This window comes from Exophiala mesophila (genome assembly GCF_000836275.1).
Source record: "Exophiala mesophila strain CBS 40295 unplaced genomic scaffold supercont1.5, whole genome shotgun sequence".
Lineage (NCBI taxonomy): Eukaryota > Fungi > Ascomycota > Eurotiomycetes > Chaetothyriales > Herpotrichiellaceae > Exophiala > Exophiala mesophila.
The window spans coordinates 3,025,876-3,039,604 of NW_015622508.1; the positions used below are offsets into that span (position 1 = coordinate 3,025,876).

The 13,729-nt window shown below is 51.7% G+C and overlaps 6 protein-coding genes across 6 annotated transcripts; 3 read left to right on the top strand and 3 right to left on the bottom strand.

Moving 5' to 3' along the window:
- Window positions 1-608: 608 nt before the first annotated feature.
- On the bottom strand, window positions 609-2,710 carry PV10_07765 (uncharacterized protein). The gene is made up of 2 exons (XM_016372701.1): window positions 2,539-2,710; window positions 609-2,450 (listed from the first exon to the last, which is right to left on the bottom strand). Exons 1-2 carry the CDS (start codon window positions 2,577-2,579, stop codon window positions 1,559-1,561), a joined length of 933 nt encoding a protein of 310 aa, XP_016222033.1. The 5' UTR covers window positions 2,580-2,710; the 3' UTR covers window positions 609-1,558.
- On the top strand, window positions 1,025-2,664 carry PV10_07766 (uncharacterized protein). The gene has a single exon (XM_016372702.1). The coding sequence runs from the start codon at window positions 1,239-1,241 to the stop codon at window positions 1,551-1,553; it is 315 nt and encodes a 104-aa protein (XP_016222034.1). The 5' UTR covers window positions 1,025-1,238; the 3' UTR covers window positions 1,554-2,664.
- A 1,927-nt stretch (window positions 2,711-4,637) lies between the features above and the next one.
- PV10_07767 (uncharacterized protein) lies at window positions 4,638-5,338 on the top strand (the record flags this gene model as incomplete). The annotated part of the gene is made up of 2 exons (XM_016372703.1): window positions 4,638-4,789; window positions 4,927-5,338. The coding sequence occupies 2 exons, from the start codon at window positions 4,638-4,640 to the stop codon at window positions 5,336-5,338; spliced, it is 564 nt and encodes a 187-aa protein (XP_016222035.1).
- Window positions 5,339-5,488: 150 nt separating this feature from the next.
- On the bottom strand, window positions 5,489-6,151 carry PV10_07768 (uncharacterized protein; the record flags this gene model as incomplete). Its single annotated transcript, XM_016372704.1, has 4 exons — window positions 5,489-5,789; window positions 5,844-5,950; window positions 6,008-6,080; window positions 6,132-6,151. 4 exons carry the CDS (start codon window positions 6,149-6,151, stop codon window positions 5,489-5,491), a joined length of 501 nt encoding a protein of 166 aa, XP_016222036.1.
- A 2,359-nt stretch (window positions 6,152-8,510) lies between these two features.
- PV10_07769 (uncharacterized protein) lies at window positions 8,511-10,475 on the top strand (the record flags this gene model as incomplete). The annotated part of the gene is made up of 2 exons (XM_016372705.1): window positions 8,511-8,733; window positions 8,788-10,475. 2 exons carry the CDS (start codon window positions 8,511-8,513, stop codon window positions 10,473-10,475), a joined length of 1,911 nt encoding a protein of 636 aa, XP_016222037.1.
- A 201-nt stretch (window positions 10,476-10,676) lies between these two features.
- On the bottom strand, window positions 10,677-11,796 carry PV10_07770 (uncharacterized protein; the record flags this gene model as incomplete). Its single annotated transcript, XM_016372706.1, has 1 exon — window positions 10,677-11,796. Exon 1 carries the CDS (start codon window positions 11,640-11,642, stop codon window positions 10,677-10,679), a length of 966 nt encoding a protein of 321 aa, XP_016222038.1. The 5' UTR covers window positions 11,643-11,796.
- Between the last annotated feature and the right edge of the window lie 1,933 nt (window positions 11,797-13,729).

Sequence of the window (13,729 nt, forward strand, 5' to 3'; positions counted from 1 at the left end):
AGATTGGCACTCTGGGGCGGCTGTCCCCTCAACCCCCTGGAGCATTCGACCCAGCTATTGGGGACGGGCACGACGGGCTGGTCTATTACGGCTAAAAGAGGTGCTTAGCGTCATAGCCCGCACATCGGCATATGCGTGTGGAGCTTGCCAGCATTGCTAATCGGTTCCCTCAACAGCCCCTCGGCCCACCCGAGTGAGTACCCATCCCTAGAAGTCAGCCCTTGTAGTAACGACAGAGCACGATTTGAGTACAAATTATGAGGAAAGCTACCACAGTTGATTAAGAAAGTCGATGGTCCTGCATTCCTCTTGTTGAGGCATTTGCTGTGATCGTGTTGCAGGTTGTCAACTAGACCCTGAAACTTCGTCGACGGACACTCCGAATGAGGGGAAGCACATCAGCCCATCAGCCCATCAGAGGGGCATAATGAGGAGCCCGCATACAAGGCGGTTGGATGTCGCGACTAAAGTGCATGTAACTAGAACCAAGAAAGATTGATGTCCGCGTTTGAGTGCCTGAAAAGCCACGGCTTACGGCTTGATTCACCGAACGTGGTTGAATCTAGCGCCCTAGCCAGTGGTAAGCGAGCATCTGAGCATCTCTGGAAAATGTCGGGACCTTAAGGATCGTTGATCACTACTGGTGAGGGGCATGATTTGCCCATCATTGTTGCCCAGGGTTCGTCATAGCGTGAATTCGACCGAGTGTCCGCCCACTCTTTCTAGCTGCAGACCACTTCGTGCAAACGCTTGTGGTGCAAGGTGGGATTATCAGAGCACCTCGTCACATCTGCATCACTATTCAACGCTCGTTTATCAGAAAGGATATTGGCCAACGGCCCAGCAGGTCCAGCAGGGCCAGCAGCGATGCCGACCTTCGGCCCAAGAATAGCCAAACTGGCATTCTTTAACCTGGGTGCCACACCAATTAACCCCCGGTCTCCCCCGTGACCTTCGTCACCTGAGTACGGAGTAGTTATCCCACTACCACTCGTGCCGTTCAAAGTCAATTCCATGGGGTCCTTGGAGTTGCGATTCACCTTATTTCCGTCTAAATTACAGTATCAAGCCAGCAATACAACCCCCACGGTAGAGGTTCGGGCATCTCTACTAATTCCCCCAGCTGTGTAGGTGTGCGGGTTGTACGTCACTCGGTCGGTGGAGTGTTCTGATGGCACCCAAGGAAAGAGACATGCCTCACGCGAGTCCCGACATGGCTCTAGTGACTTGTTTTGGGGATGACGCTTGCCCAAGGCTGTGAAGGTTCTACCGATGTTGTGAACGTCAGAACCCGGCCTCGAAAGCTGAGACGGACAGAGCCTTGGTCGAGCGAGGGCTTCCCATCATTGGTCCTGTATGGAACTGCTTCCCACAACGCATCCAAGCAGGAGCATCTGGGAATGGTTTCGATCATGGGTTCAACCCTGGTGCAACAATTCGGCACTCCAGCATCCGTTGTCAAGAAATGGCATGCTTGCGTCGTCGAGGGTTACTCCACAACTAGCCATCCGATGCTCGATCGAAACGTGGTGAGGAAGAGGCTTCTAGAGTGATTGGATCAGTCTCTCAGGCGGAGGATCTCGGTCAGAAACTCTTCAAAACTCAAGGTCACGTATCCATCACGGTCATCATCATATTTTTTGAACACATCCGTCATACGTTTCAGACTGATGCAGGCTTGCACAAACAGGTCAAAGTTCATGCCTTGACCTTGCGTAGGACTTCGGTCGTTGAAAGTGTTGTATAAGACTCCGACGAACGGCTGTGACAGGCGATAGCCAAACTCTTTCATTGCAGTGGAGAATTCGGCCAACGATACTCGGCCGCTGCGGTCTGAGTCAAACCTTTCGAACAGTTCGCGCCACTTGGCAAGAAACGCCCACAAGCTTTCAAATTCAACAAAGGTGATGGTGGGGCCTTGGGGGTGTCCTGGCGGAGAGGAGGTAAACATGCGCATCAAGGAAGTGATTGTGCGTCCGTCAAAGGGAGTGAAGTCGGCGTTGTACAAGGCAGAACCGAGCTCGGAGGTGGTCAGCGAGCCAGTGCCTGAGGCATTGGCCGCTCGAAACAGAGGCACAAGGTCGACTGAATCTGGGTCGAGGGGGCGCGATGCTGGTGGAGGTGGGGGATGGCCGTGCTCGTTAGAGGGACGACGGCCAGCGAACGAGTCGTTCGGTGGACGGGAGCCATAGTTGTAGCTTGGGGTGCCAGGCGACCCCGATGTCAAACGGTTATATTGACCATCGCCATATGACTGGTTTGGGCTTGGTCGTTGTTGATGGTATGTCTGAGGGAGAGGAGGTCGATATGAGGATTGTGGCGGGGGCACGATCCCTGCAGGAGATGGTCTTCGGCCAGTGTTCGCCTGCGTCTGAGGAGGACTTTGTTGCTGTCGTCGATTACCATCGAGCTGGCTGAGAGCTTGTGCAGCCTGCTCCGGTTCTGCGTGACTATGATCAAGGTGTTGTTAGCTGCGGGGGATCACATGGGAGATGCTGTTGGAACATGGAAGGCTAAGTAGCGGGGTTGATGACATACGCAGGGAGGGCGTCAGGATTGAAAGCCTTGTTGTAAGCCATTAGGAATATGAGAGAATGGGCAAAGGGCGTGAATCAGAAGAATATGTAGAAGCAAGAGATGGTGGATTTATGGACAAGTCATGGCATGGATTGTTTCACCTTCGCGTTGGGCTAGAGTGCACAGAATAATCGCTGTGACTGATGTTTGAACGTTGGCTGTTCGCTGTTCTTGTGTAGCGAGCAGAAAGTCAAGAAACAATGGTACGGATGCCTTCAGCAGCCTTGCCCCCGCGCGCCAATCCACTGAGTCCACAGCTGAGCCACTCTGGGTCCACGGGGGGTCACGGGGGTGCTGAATTAGGCGAGTCGGGGCTCCTCGGGGCCTCTCAACCATCATTGGGGCTTGTATGGTAAGCCGCATTGACGCAATGTGGACTCGAAACCTTGGATGATTTCATGGCGCCGTGGCGCTAATAAGTAGCAGGTACCTGAGGGAGGGCAAGCTGTTGGCAGTTGACAGTGGGCAGTGGGCAGCAGACAGTCACGACAGGAGAGGGCAGTGAAGGGCAGCCTGTGTCATCAGGTATTTTCATGTTTTTTACCCTAAGGTTACCTATATTGCAACATTACCCAGGTAGCCTACCTTAGGTAAGTTACCTAGTAAGTACGGAGTACTGACGCAGAATCAGACCAAATGAATACGGAGCAAGTCTGTCTCGTCCAAAGGAGCTGCCTGAGGTACTACTCACAGTACTACTACTTAAATCAGGTACCAAGTAGGTACCTACCAAGTTGGTACTTCTCTTGTGTAGTATGCATACATTCTCTGTAGGTCATAAACTGAGTCCTGAAGCAGTATATTAGATCTCTACCATCATAGCAATTATTAGGCATGTTTATTAACGTCAAGGTGGTGGGAACTTTCTCGAGAACTTCTCAAGAACTTTCTCAAGGTCAATGTCAGAGCCAGTCGATTAAGCAAGGCTGTCATAGTGATAGCATCAGTATACTCACCTCACATTCAAGATCTCAGGGTAGATTCGATCATCATTCATACCATGCCCTGGCTGGCTTGCGGCTCAGGCGTCACGGCAGAGATCCTTTCCCTTGCCCTTGGGCATGCTGGTTTAGTTCATTTCGTTGTGTTGTCCTCGACAAGACAATCCTCTGAGATGCGCAGAACCATGCTCCAAGAAGGCGTGCCGCTGTGCTCGTGCATAGGAAGTATGCTTCCGCGATGGCGGTTGGCGTTTCCGTGTGCCTAGGCATCAATTTCGGCCACACAGAGCCGAATATCTCTCAGGTGCTCCTCGCTAAATGGTTAAGCCTGCATGCCATGGCCTTAGACTGATCTTGCTGCATCTTCCATGACATGTTTTCCTGCACCAACATGGCCTCATCCTTCCCCAGTTTGTACACATTACAGATACGAATCCCAACCCCAGCCACTTTGTTTTGTGTTTCAGATCAATTGTTCTTTTCATTCCTACCATAGCTTCATCGACCCTTCGACTCCTCGACGCCTCGACGCCTCGACGACACCTCAACGCTCTTTCCACCCATCCCATATTCGCCCAGCAGAGGAAGGGCTGACCATGACCAATTCTTCAGAGGACTTTTGGTTGTTTGGCTACGGGTAAGTCAGAAGCACCAGAGGATGCCACCATCAGTGATTGCCTTATTGTGTCACTACAACTCTTGTTGCCTTTGCTACACAGCTGCTCATTTCTTGTCACATTCTTCAGGAGTTTGATCTGGAAACCGCCTCCATATTTTGGTACGAGCACTGCTGTGCACCTCTTAGGTACTTTCGACCTGTCACAGCTGCTTACATTCCTGTTTGCGTTATAGACCAGAGGGTTCCTGGCTACATCAAGGGATTCGTCCGTCGATTCTGGCAGGTACGGAGGACGAGCAACATCGTCGATCTCGTTCGAATGACTGATCCAAATGTCTTAGGCTAGGTGAGATTTCTCAGGCATCCAGTCTCGCTCTCGTCGCTCTGTTGAACCACTCTTAGTGAAGACCATCGCGGAACTCCCGAATCTCCAGGGAGGGTGGTCACGTTGATTTCAAGGTCGCTTTGGGAAAAGCTTGACGACCCTGTACGACCTCATCATGCCCCCTCCACACACCTCTGCGTTTGCGTCCCCTCCTGCTGACCTGAACCAGCAACGCCTCACTGAAGGCGACCGGGTCTGGGGTGTTGCTTATCATATCATTCCCTCCAAGGTTGCTGAAGTCAAAGAATATCTTGACATCCGCGAAATGTGAGTTCGTTGGACCCGACGCCCTGACGCCCCTGTCTGCCCCACTTGGTCAACCGCGCTGTACTGGCAACACCTCGTACCAATCTTACCTGGCTCCAAGTCTTCTGAGGTTGGTGATCTAATCCTCATCGCAATAGCAACGGCTACAGCATTCAATATACCCCTTTCCACCCAGCTGATACGGCGTCGCCCGACCTGAACTGCCTGGTCTATATTGGCCTGCCCAACAATCCTCAGTTCCTTGGGCCATTACTCCCCGAGACAATTGCCGAAACGATCAATGCGAGCATAGGTCCGAGTGGTGAAAATAGAGAATATCTCCTACATCTCGAAGACGCACTAGAAAACCTCAGTCCCCTCAGTCACGATGAGCACATATCTGATCTTGCCAGACGCGTCCGAGCCTTGACTGCTCCGGACCGCAACGTCTCCACGTCATTTCAAGTTGACAACACCTTGAGGAGAGTTCACAGCACCGAAGAACAAGAAGAAATCGAAAAAGCTGAAGGAGAAGATGTGTCCCGAAGTGATCCTACGAATGCTCACTAGCAAATACCGACTTGATTGCCACCACCTCGGGGTCACGATTTGCAAGACTTTGAAAGAACTGGTGCAAGCCAACCAATGCAGCCATGAACCAGGAAACGTCTTTTCATCACCAAATGACCCAACATTCCGCCCTATCCTACGCATCCACTCCTAATTAGGCTCCTGTTGATCATGCGGATGACCGGGCCCACGAGACTGTCCACCTCCATATTGAGGACCTGGCTGGGGTTGCTGCGTGTATGGTTGTCGGTACGTGGGTGCAGATGCTGTTGTTCGACCATGGGGATAGGGTGGCGGGTTGCGCCCTGGAGGAGTTGAGGGCATGTAGCCGACGGTGGGGCCTTGATGTGATATTATTCCACCTCTTCCAACGAAAGTGCTCCCACGCGTTCCGGCGGTGTTTCTGTTATTGTCCTGCGCGTGGTCTACACGGATCAGTCGGCCGTCGAACCTGAACAAAATGTCAGTATACCTTCGAACGGGTCGTTCAACCAAGTTGGCCCACTGTGTGCTGTGCATCCCTTCCAGCGCCGCGTCAGCCTCAGCCCTGGTAGCAAAGCGCACAAATCCAAAGCCACGACTACGATTGGTGTCTCGGTCTTTAACCACCACCTACTCGGACGTCAGCGATCATGTTAGAGAATATGAGACGATTCAAGGACGGCGCACGGCTTCCTCGACTTTGCCAAATCTTTGAAACCCCTCGAACAGCGTCTGATCTGTTGTGTGCCATGCTAATCCACTGCAGCCATCTGTTAGCTCGTCCGACAGAGTCGGGATAGCCTGAGCCTACCCGATGAACAGTTTTGCCATGGTCTCTGCAACGCAGACGTGACCCCGAGCTGACGTTGAGAATCTTTGCACCCGCAGTGATTGATGATGTGTGCAAATCGTCAGACCTCGATCAAGGCGTGTGGGTATTTGAAGATGGAGGGCAATACCGGTCAAGCCTGATTTACAGCTCAGACTGATTGGCCGAGCATTGTGGCGGCTGCTGCAGTCTTCCTGCTAGGTCGACTTTGCTTAGAACCTATTTGGAACTCCGGTGTCCATTCCGTGTTCGACGGCCGCATGATCATCATGGTGGCCATCAGCAGAGTATACTGGATCAGCCTGGCCCTGGCACTGGCCCTGGTGTGCCCCAGTCCAACTTTTGTTGATAACAGTAACTATCGGGGATTTCTTTACGCCCCCCGAAATGACGCGTTGGTAGGTTTCGGGAACGATATTATTCCTGAACAGGTCATTTGTTGGCTGCAAAAGCCGGTCGTCCACCAAGATCTTGACAGATCAGAAGATTTTGACACCCTTTGGAAGGTCAAGAATGCCGATTCGTCTTCCTCCCCTCATCTAAGCTACTTTGTTGCACGGTGTGCCCTCTCGCGGGGGGGACAGGGAAGACGCATCCACTGGGGTCGCTTCTAGCCACTCCCAACTGCTCGAAGAATGAAAAGGCAAGGCTGACAGAACATTTACTTTTGTCATAGCGCTGCGCAGGATGTGAAATCTCATTCCAGACTATGGGTCTCAAACACTTTGCCCACATGGGTCTCTTGCCTGGAACCCCATGTACACCCTATTTACCAGCCAGTCTCGCTCACACAAAAGCATCTATTCAACACACGGTGGGTCACTATCTATGGTTGAGAAATGGAGGGGTAAGGACACAACCGGGATAAATATGGCCTGGGGACAGCGTCATGTGACGCACACCAAGCCGAGTGCAATTCAGCAGATGCGCTAGTGATGCCCGCCGCGATGGCGCGAGACGGTCGCTGTCCAAAGACCCCTCCGGGGAACGCTATCGTGGAGCTTGTGCAGATAAATTTTCCCTCGTTGGCCTTGTGTTGTGTCGACCCGGCCATTCAGAGGTCGATCATTTAACTAATCGGGCCAGAGGGAAGGTAGTTCCGTTCCAGAATGAACGTGAGCGCCGACCATTGGGCATCTTGCGACTTGCTATATTGACATGTCATCCGTTTATAAGCGAGACGCCATCGCCGTTGAAAGGCGTTGGGAAAAGGTTCAAGTTGAAAGCTATTCGGCAATAAACAGACTCATGATCTCAACGGCTGGATATGAATGGGGATTGGCGGCCTCTCCTGATCGCTAGTTGTCGACTCGACCGATGGATTCGAGGAATTATTGCTGAGGCTCATGTAGGCAATTGAGCCCACTGGACCTTCATGCCGTCCTTTGGGCGAAAATCCATGCAGACCTTCGAAGCTAAAGATGTTTGGTCTTCCCACTGATCTTCCAATTGCAGAAGCGAGAGTGTAGGAAGAGTCGTATCTGGGGCTTCGCTTCGAAAAGTAGCTCCATCAAATGCCGCCACTAGGTTTAAATTGGGAAAGGTCGTGCCCTGTCCCCATGAATCAGAAGAATCAATTCATCATGGGAAACCGGCTAGATGCTAGGCGTTGTTGGCATCAAAATCATTTCGTCTGGCCGGGCTTTTGCCCGAAAGAAGGAAGCACGAAACTCTCCACGAATGACGATGCCCAAGTTGTTTCTGTGAGACGCATTGCTAATTTTAAGGACGTCATATTGATTGACACGCTCGACATCAAACCGTCGGCTTCTTCAACTCGTCAGAACCAAAGACGAACAAGTTGATTCGCCCTCACCCCCTGCGGATGGCGTGATTTCGTCAGAAGTCACCGCCGACGAAATATCTCGCAGGACACCATAATGCCCATTTTGTCCTGTATGTGCTCTGACGAAGGAGACAGCTTTTGATAATTTCTTTCATATACGATAAAATGCTGGAGATACAATGAGTGCATCGATCCAGGGAATCGAGTGGAGTGAGTGATGCCACGTCATATATCGCCGACGATGACAAGAGCTGGAGTCATGAAGGGAAAAGAGTCTTCATTTGCAAGGTAAACAATCGATGTATGCGCTGATATATGTTGATATAGGCTGATATATGCTTGTGGGTGTGCTGTTTTCATGATTCAAACGAAGGCAGCCACCAACGTGACATGATGCATTCGCACCTTCCTACACCCACTTGGGCCGAACACGCTTCAAGTTCTTTCCCATTCTTTGGAGGCGACCATCACATCGTTCAACATGCGTCCCTCAAGATGCCTGTATCTTCCTTTCAACACCAATCTCTATTTCGCGCCTCGCTTACTAGGGAACCCTCCTTACCCGCACGTTCCTCATGATGTCGTCCCAACATCGCCAGCCTCCTTTTGACGCGAATGAATTCATTGAGAGATGGCTACACACATCCATGAGCAATGACTTTCACCCCAACAGCCCTACCGACCACTGCACTGTCCGTACAGATGAGCATTTTGGTCGCAGAGACCCAGATCAAAACTCAGCTAGGAGGCATGACAACTCACCGGACCGGCACAATTTCCAGAAGCCTGCTATCTTAGGTAATCCTCATCTCCTGCGAGCAATACTTCTATAGCGATTGATTCATGCCATAGACCCCACAACCACCGAACATCCGAGCCACCAGCTTCCCGATGATCAGTCTGCGAATATCCCAGATCCTGCAGCCAAGTATGCACGTCAAAAAAGACACCCGACCAGAAAAGACAGATATAATGTCCAAGAAGTGAACAAAATGCAACCGACCAACCCCGGCGCTAGGAGAAAGAGGCGGAAGAAGTCTGGGCCCGAGCTGATAGACCATTTTGAGGCTCCCAACATCCACACGCAGCGATTGACATTGAAACCGAGTATTGGACCAGGATTGTTCAACAAGGCTCGGTCGTCAGCACAGGTTGGCCAGAGAGGTCTCCCAGACCTCATCTTTTCTGAGATGAAATTCCTCGCCAACAAGTTCAATCTCGTCCATACCAACAACACAAGCTCCGTTAGGCAGCCACAGACAGTGACCCGGAACAAGTTGCCTGACGAAGGGGTTGACCCTTTCTCTTCCCGATCGATCGATGCTTCTTCAAGAATACGAAATGCGCCTGCTTACACAGCTGATAACCCCACCCCGCCAGCGATCACCAGCAGGAGGGACTTTATGAATAAATTATCATCGGTTCATTGCATGCTTCAAACACCCCATTCGAGGCCGTCAAACCCTCAAGAACCAGTGCAGGTCGCCCCATGGTCATTCTCACCTGTTAAACCAATGAATCATCGATCACCACGAAAGCGGCCTGACATGCTCGATGGCAATGCTTCAAGATTATGGACGAGTTCGGTGGCAGATCGCCCAGAGACGATTCATCCAATGAGTTCAGCGAGCAACCAAATGGTCAAGGACCAGGTCAACAAAATGCTTTTTGGCGACATCAGTTCCAGCACTCAGCCCTTGAAGAGATATCTCTCCTTGGAAGACTTGTTCCTCCTTGCGAGCAAGGAAGCAGAGGAACGTCCAATGCTTGTTCCCGTTTTAGGGAGTCCAGGTTATCCATCAAAAAGCAAACAACTTAGGCCTCCCTCAGTGGGTTTCAGAAGAGACGGCGACCACTACAGATCTAGTGTCTATACTGATACCGGCAGTAGCATACAAGCAGGTAGGGAGTATCGACGCGGAGCACAAGGAATCATTGAAACGTCAGGTTTAATTGCCTACCGTCCTGATAGAGCCACAGCCGAGACGCAAACTCACCACCAGGCGCGTTATACAGGCCAAATGGGTCTACCTTTGAGTTACACCAGACGTCTTGGGGCCGTTGATACACCCGAGCTTCCTCCATTACGATCACCATGCAGGCTCACATACGGATATCAATGTCCATCCATCGAACAAACTTCAGAGATGTCCTGCTGTCATGATATTGAACAGGATCCAGCACTGGGTATGAGCCCAGGTCACGATAGTTCTAACAGCTTGGATTTATTTGACAAGCAGCTGCTTGATACGGAGTCCGGGGAACATTTGGAGGTCCAAGTTTCACCTCATTTCAACACAAGGCCTCGCGACGAAGAATATCAACGGCAATGGACTTCCAGTCAACCGAGTATAGTTGAGCCGGAAATCGGAAGTAAGCTTGATAATCATGACGATTACGATGAAGCTGGGCATCCTGGAAGGAGTGGTAGACAGATATTTCCTGGACTTGAGACGAAATGGGCACCTGACATCGGTGTATTGGGATCCCCAATCAGGACACCATTTAGAGGGTTTGATCGGCCGCACATTCTCTACTGATAAACACGCGATCACTCTGGTACAGCAGTTTCAATCTCATTTTGCTGGTGAGATTTTGAGCCATCTAGGCACCAACGTGAAATTCGACTACATGAAACAAGCACCCATGACAAAAGGATGAGAATCTAGACCATGGGCCCAACCACAGCTCTTCTATGCAATATGCAGTCACCATCCGTGAAAACCAGGAAAGAACCACGTTCAGTGGCTAAACATCAATGCCACTGAATAAACAATTTTGACTGCGACCATCGGGCGAACTTGACCACGGCGGCATCGACCCTGGAGTAATAATCCGAAACAGTGAAGATTATTACAAAGGCCACAACAATGCCTGGGAAAAAAGCGAGATAGCTGCTGCCCAAGGTCGCCTCTCTCCAGGGAACGAGAAACTTGTAATAGGTGTGCTATGATGGTGGGCACGTGGGTGACGTAGATGCCAAAAGATATGTCGCCGAGGTACTGGCTGAAGCGCCAATGCAAGGGACGTTGTAGAGCAGGATAGAACTCCAAGGCATAACACAACAAAAAGGCGCCGGGCCCGACGCAGAACATGCGTTTGCCGGAACAGTCCCACCAGTAGGGTTCCCAGGTCCTCAGGTAGCCCCAGGGGAAGGCACCCCATATGCCGAGTCGGTGTAAGTCGGTCTGGCCGAGGAGAAGGATGCCCAAGACTAGGAGGATGATGTGACCAACCTTGGAGAGGAGGCTTTGATGGCGTGATGAGGTCGAAGAGGAGGCTGCTGAGACGGCGGGATTGCAAGGTAGATTCGAGTAACGTTCGGGGTGGCGGCTGAGGGAGAGGTCGGCGATGAAGAAACCGCCCATGAATCCCGAGATGTAGCAAGCCTGCCAAATGTAACAGAAGACGATGATGACCCAGGTCGAGATCATGCGGGCCCGGGTAGTCATTTTACATGCTCCTGTGCAAAAGGCAAAAAGGGCGATGCTGCCACGGTACTCGACAGGGATGGACCACAGCACGCCCAGATAGCTTGAGTCGAAGACGCCGGGGTTGACCCAGCCACGGATGTCGCCAAAGGGGTTCATAAAATGAATCACGTCACCCATAAAATCCACGAGTTGTAGCCACAGAGTATCGCGATACATGGGCTGGTGCATTCCATTGTACAGTTGTAGCCGGACCAGGACCATGGCGTAGAACATGGCGACGATGGAGGACAAATACAGGCGAATGTACCGGCGAAACGTCGAGGATGCGAGCGAGTTGAGGAGTTTTTCCGACTCGTTTCCGGATCATCATCAACATGCGGCAGCCCAGGGCCTAACCCGAGATGACGAAGAAGAGTGCGACCATGCCAGCCCCGTTGAAGACGATGCTGACAAAAGGCTGTCGGCGCCAGGTAGGTGCTTCGGAGTTGAATGAGTGGGATATGAGACGCAGCAGGCTGCGTAGCCCCGCAGAGCGTCCAGATACGATGTCGGGCCAATCTTGCGATGTCTAAGACCACCAGGCTGTGCGAAGCGAGGTAGTGAGGCGATCAGTCGTGCCTTGAGACGATTTCTCCTCGATACATATTTCTCTCCGACGTCAATGTCCAGGGCTCGACCATATCGCCACCCGAAGCTAGACCCTGGTTCACCAGAGGCACATAAGCCGCCATCGTACCCACGGCCGCCTGGTTGTTGTTTTGAAGGCTCAAAGGGTGGGAGGGGCGGTGAAAAGCCGAATATGGAGGAGATTCACGGAAGAAGGGGACTGGGAACACAGATTAATACCATGTTGTACATTTGCGTACCAGGAACCACAGTGTTGGGCGGCATCCAATTTGAATCCCTTTCCTCGAGAGACGGAACTCTTTGCATGGTCGTTAGGGGGTGGTGATCCACCAGCAGCGATATCATGTGTGGAATTGGACATGTCAATCGGCTGTCAAAAGGCTTCAGCTTCTCAAGCTCGATGAACGAGGGGCTGAGGACGTGAAGATCCGCGTGCTTGAGGCTTTCATTCTCGGAACTGAAAGGCCATGTCCTGATGGGAAGACGCCGAGATTGTCCATAGCAGGAGTAAGCGTTGTCGATCTCTACACGAATGTCATGGTTGAGGAATGGGATGGAGAGGGACGCTAGGGGAGGACTTTTTTTGCTTGTATCGAAACAAGAAACGGACAAGAGTATGATCGTCTGCAATAATTAGGGACGCACAGAAGCTACGAGGGTAAGGGTTTAAGCATGTCTCAAGCATTGTGACAGTGGTGTCAGGAACTGTCAACCAGAAACAAGGTTGGATGCTTGTCCTCTGTAGAGTTGAGACAGGACTGTTTGCACGGACCATGGGCAGAGGGGGCCCCTCAGGAGTGTTTTGTGGATCATATTTCGCTCTCTGTCATGGACACATGGGATATGAAGAGGCAGAGTTTGGCGGAGTTTTTCTTGCCAGTTCAATTTTGTGGTTGAATTGATGTCGACAGAGCAAGTGCGAAGGACATGAGACAAGCAGGAAGGAGCGGCAGGGGGGGCAGATGTGTCAACCGAGGAAGGTACATCATTGGAGGCAATGGGACACTGCAGGAGCAGGAAGCTGGCGTTAATCACGTGATTTACTCTCACCCTTTATCAAGACATTGCTTGACAGCACCTGTCATCCCATCAAAGGGATCATCGGAGATTCTGTTCCCGTTCAGCCCATCGATGCTCTGGAGCTCTAGAATTGACCATGGATGAGTCGCACCACATGGTATCTCACCCCTGTGAAAAAGCCGAAACAACACCAAACATGCATCAAGCATCGCAGAGCAAGTTGGTCAAGTTATAGCGTCCGCATCACCCTGATGGCCGTCCGGATGACTTTTGCCAGCGCCGTACCGTGGCCCCATATATCATTATGGGCACCGTTGATTTCGATGACCTGAAACCCAATTGGGACAGATTGCTCGCCAACATTGAGGTCGCTACCCTTGGGATGACCAAAAACTTTCTCAATGGCTTCGACCTGTTTCCAGTCCACCAGGCCATCGTCTTTGCTATGGGCCACGATCAGGGCCGTCTTCTTGCCGCTGTGTGCCCAGATCTCGTTGTAGTCGGTCAGAGGGTATCTCGCTGGGCTGGCAAGGTCTATGTCCTCGGGTCGGCGGATAGCGTTTCGGGTCAGTTCGTCGTATCCACTGTCTGGGTTCGAGTCGTGCAGCAGGCCAAAGTCGTAGATGCCCGACACAGCGAGGACGGCGAGTGGAGGGTGGATCCTTGGCGAGCAGACCGAGATGTCGGAGGTCAGAGGCTTGGTCGAACTCAGC

Bases quoted from the DNA above. Each gene is read 5' to 3' on its own strand.
- PV10_07766 (XM_016372702.1), top strand. From the start codon at position 1,239: ATGACGCTTGCCCAAGGCTGTGAAGGTTCTACCGATGTTGTGAACGTC.
- PV10_07765 (XM_016372701.1), bottom strand. From the start codon at position 2,579: ATGGCTTACAACAAGGCTTTCAATCCTGACGCCCTCCCTGC. The intron at 2,451-2,538 runs GTATGTCATCAA...CCTTGATCATAG, and splicing joins AATCCTGACGCCCTCCCTGC to TCACGCAGAACCGGAGCAGG.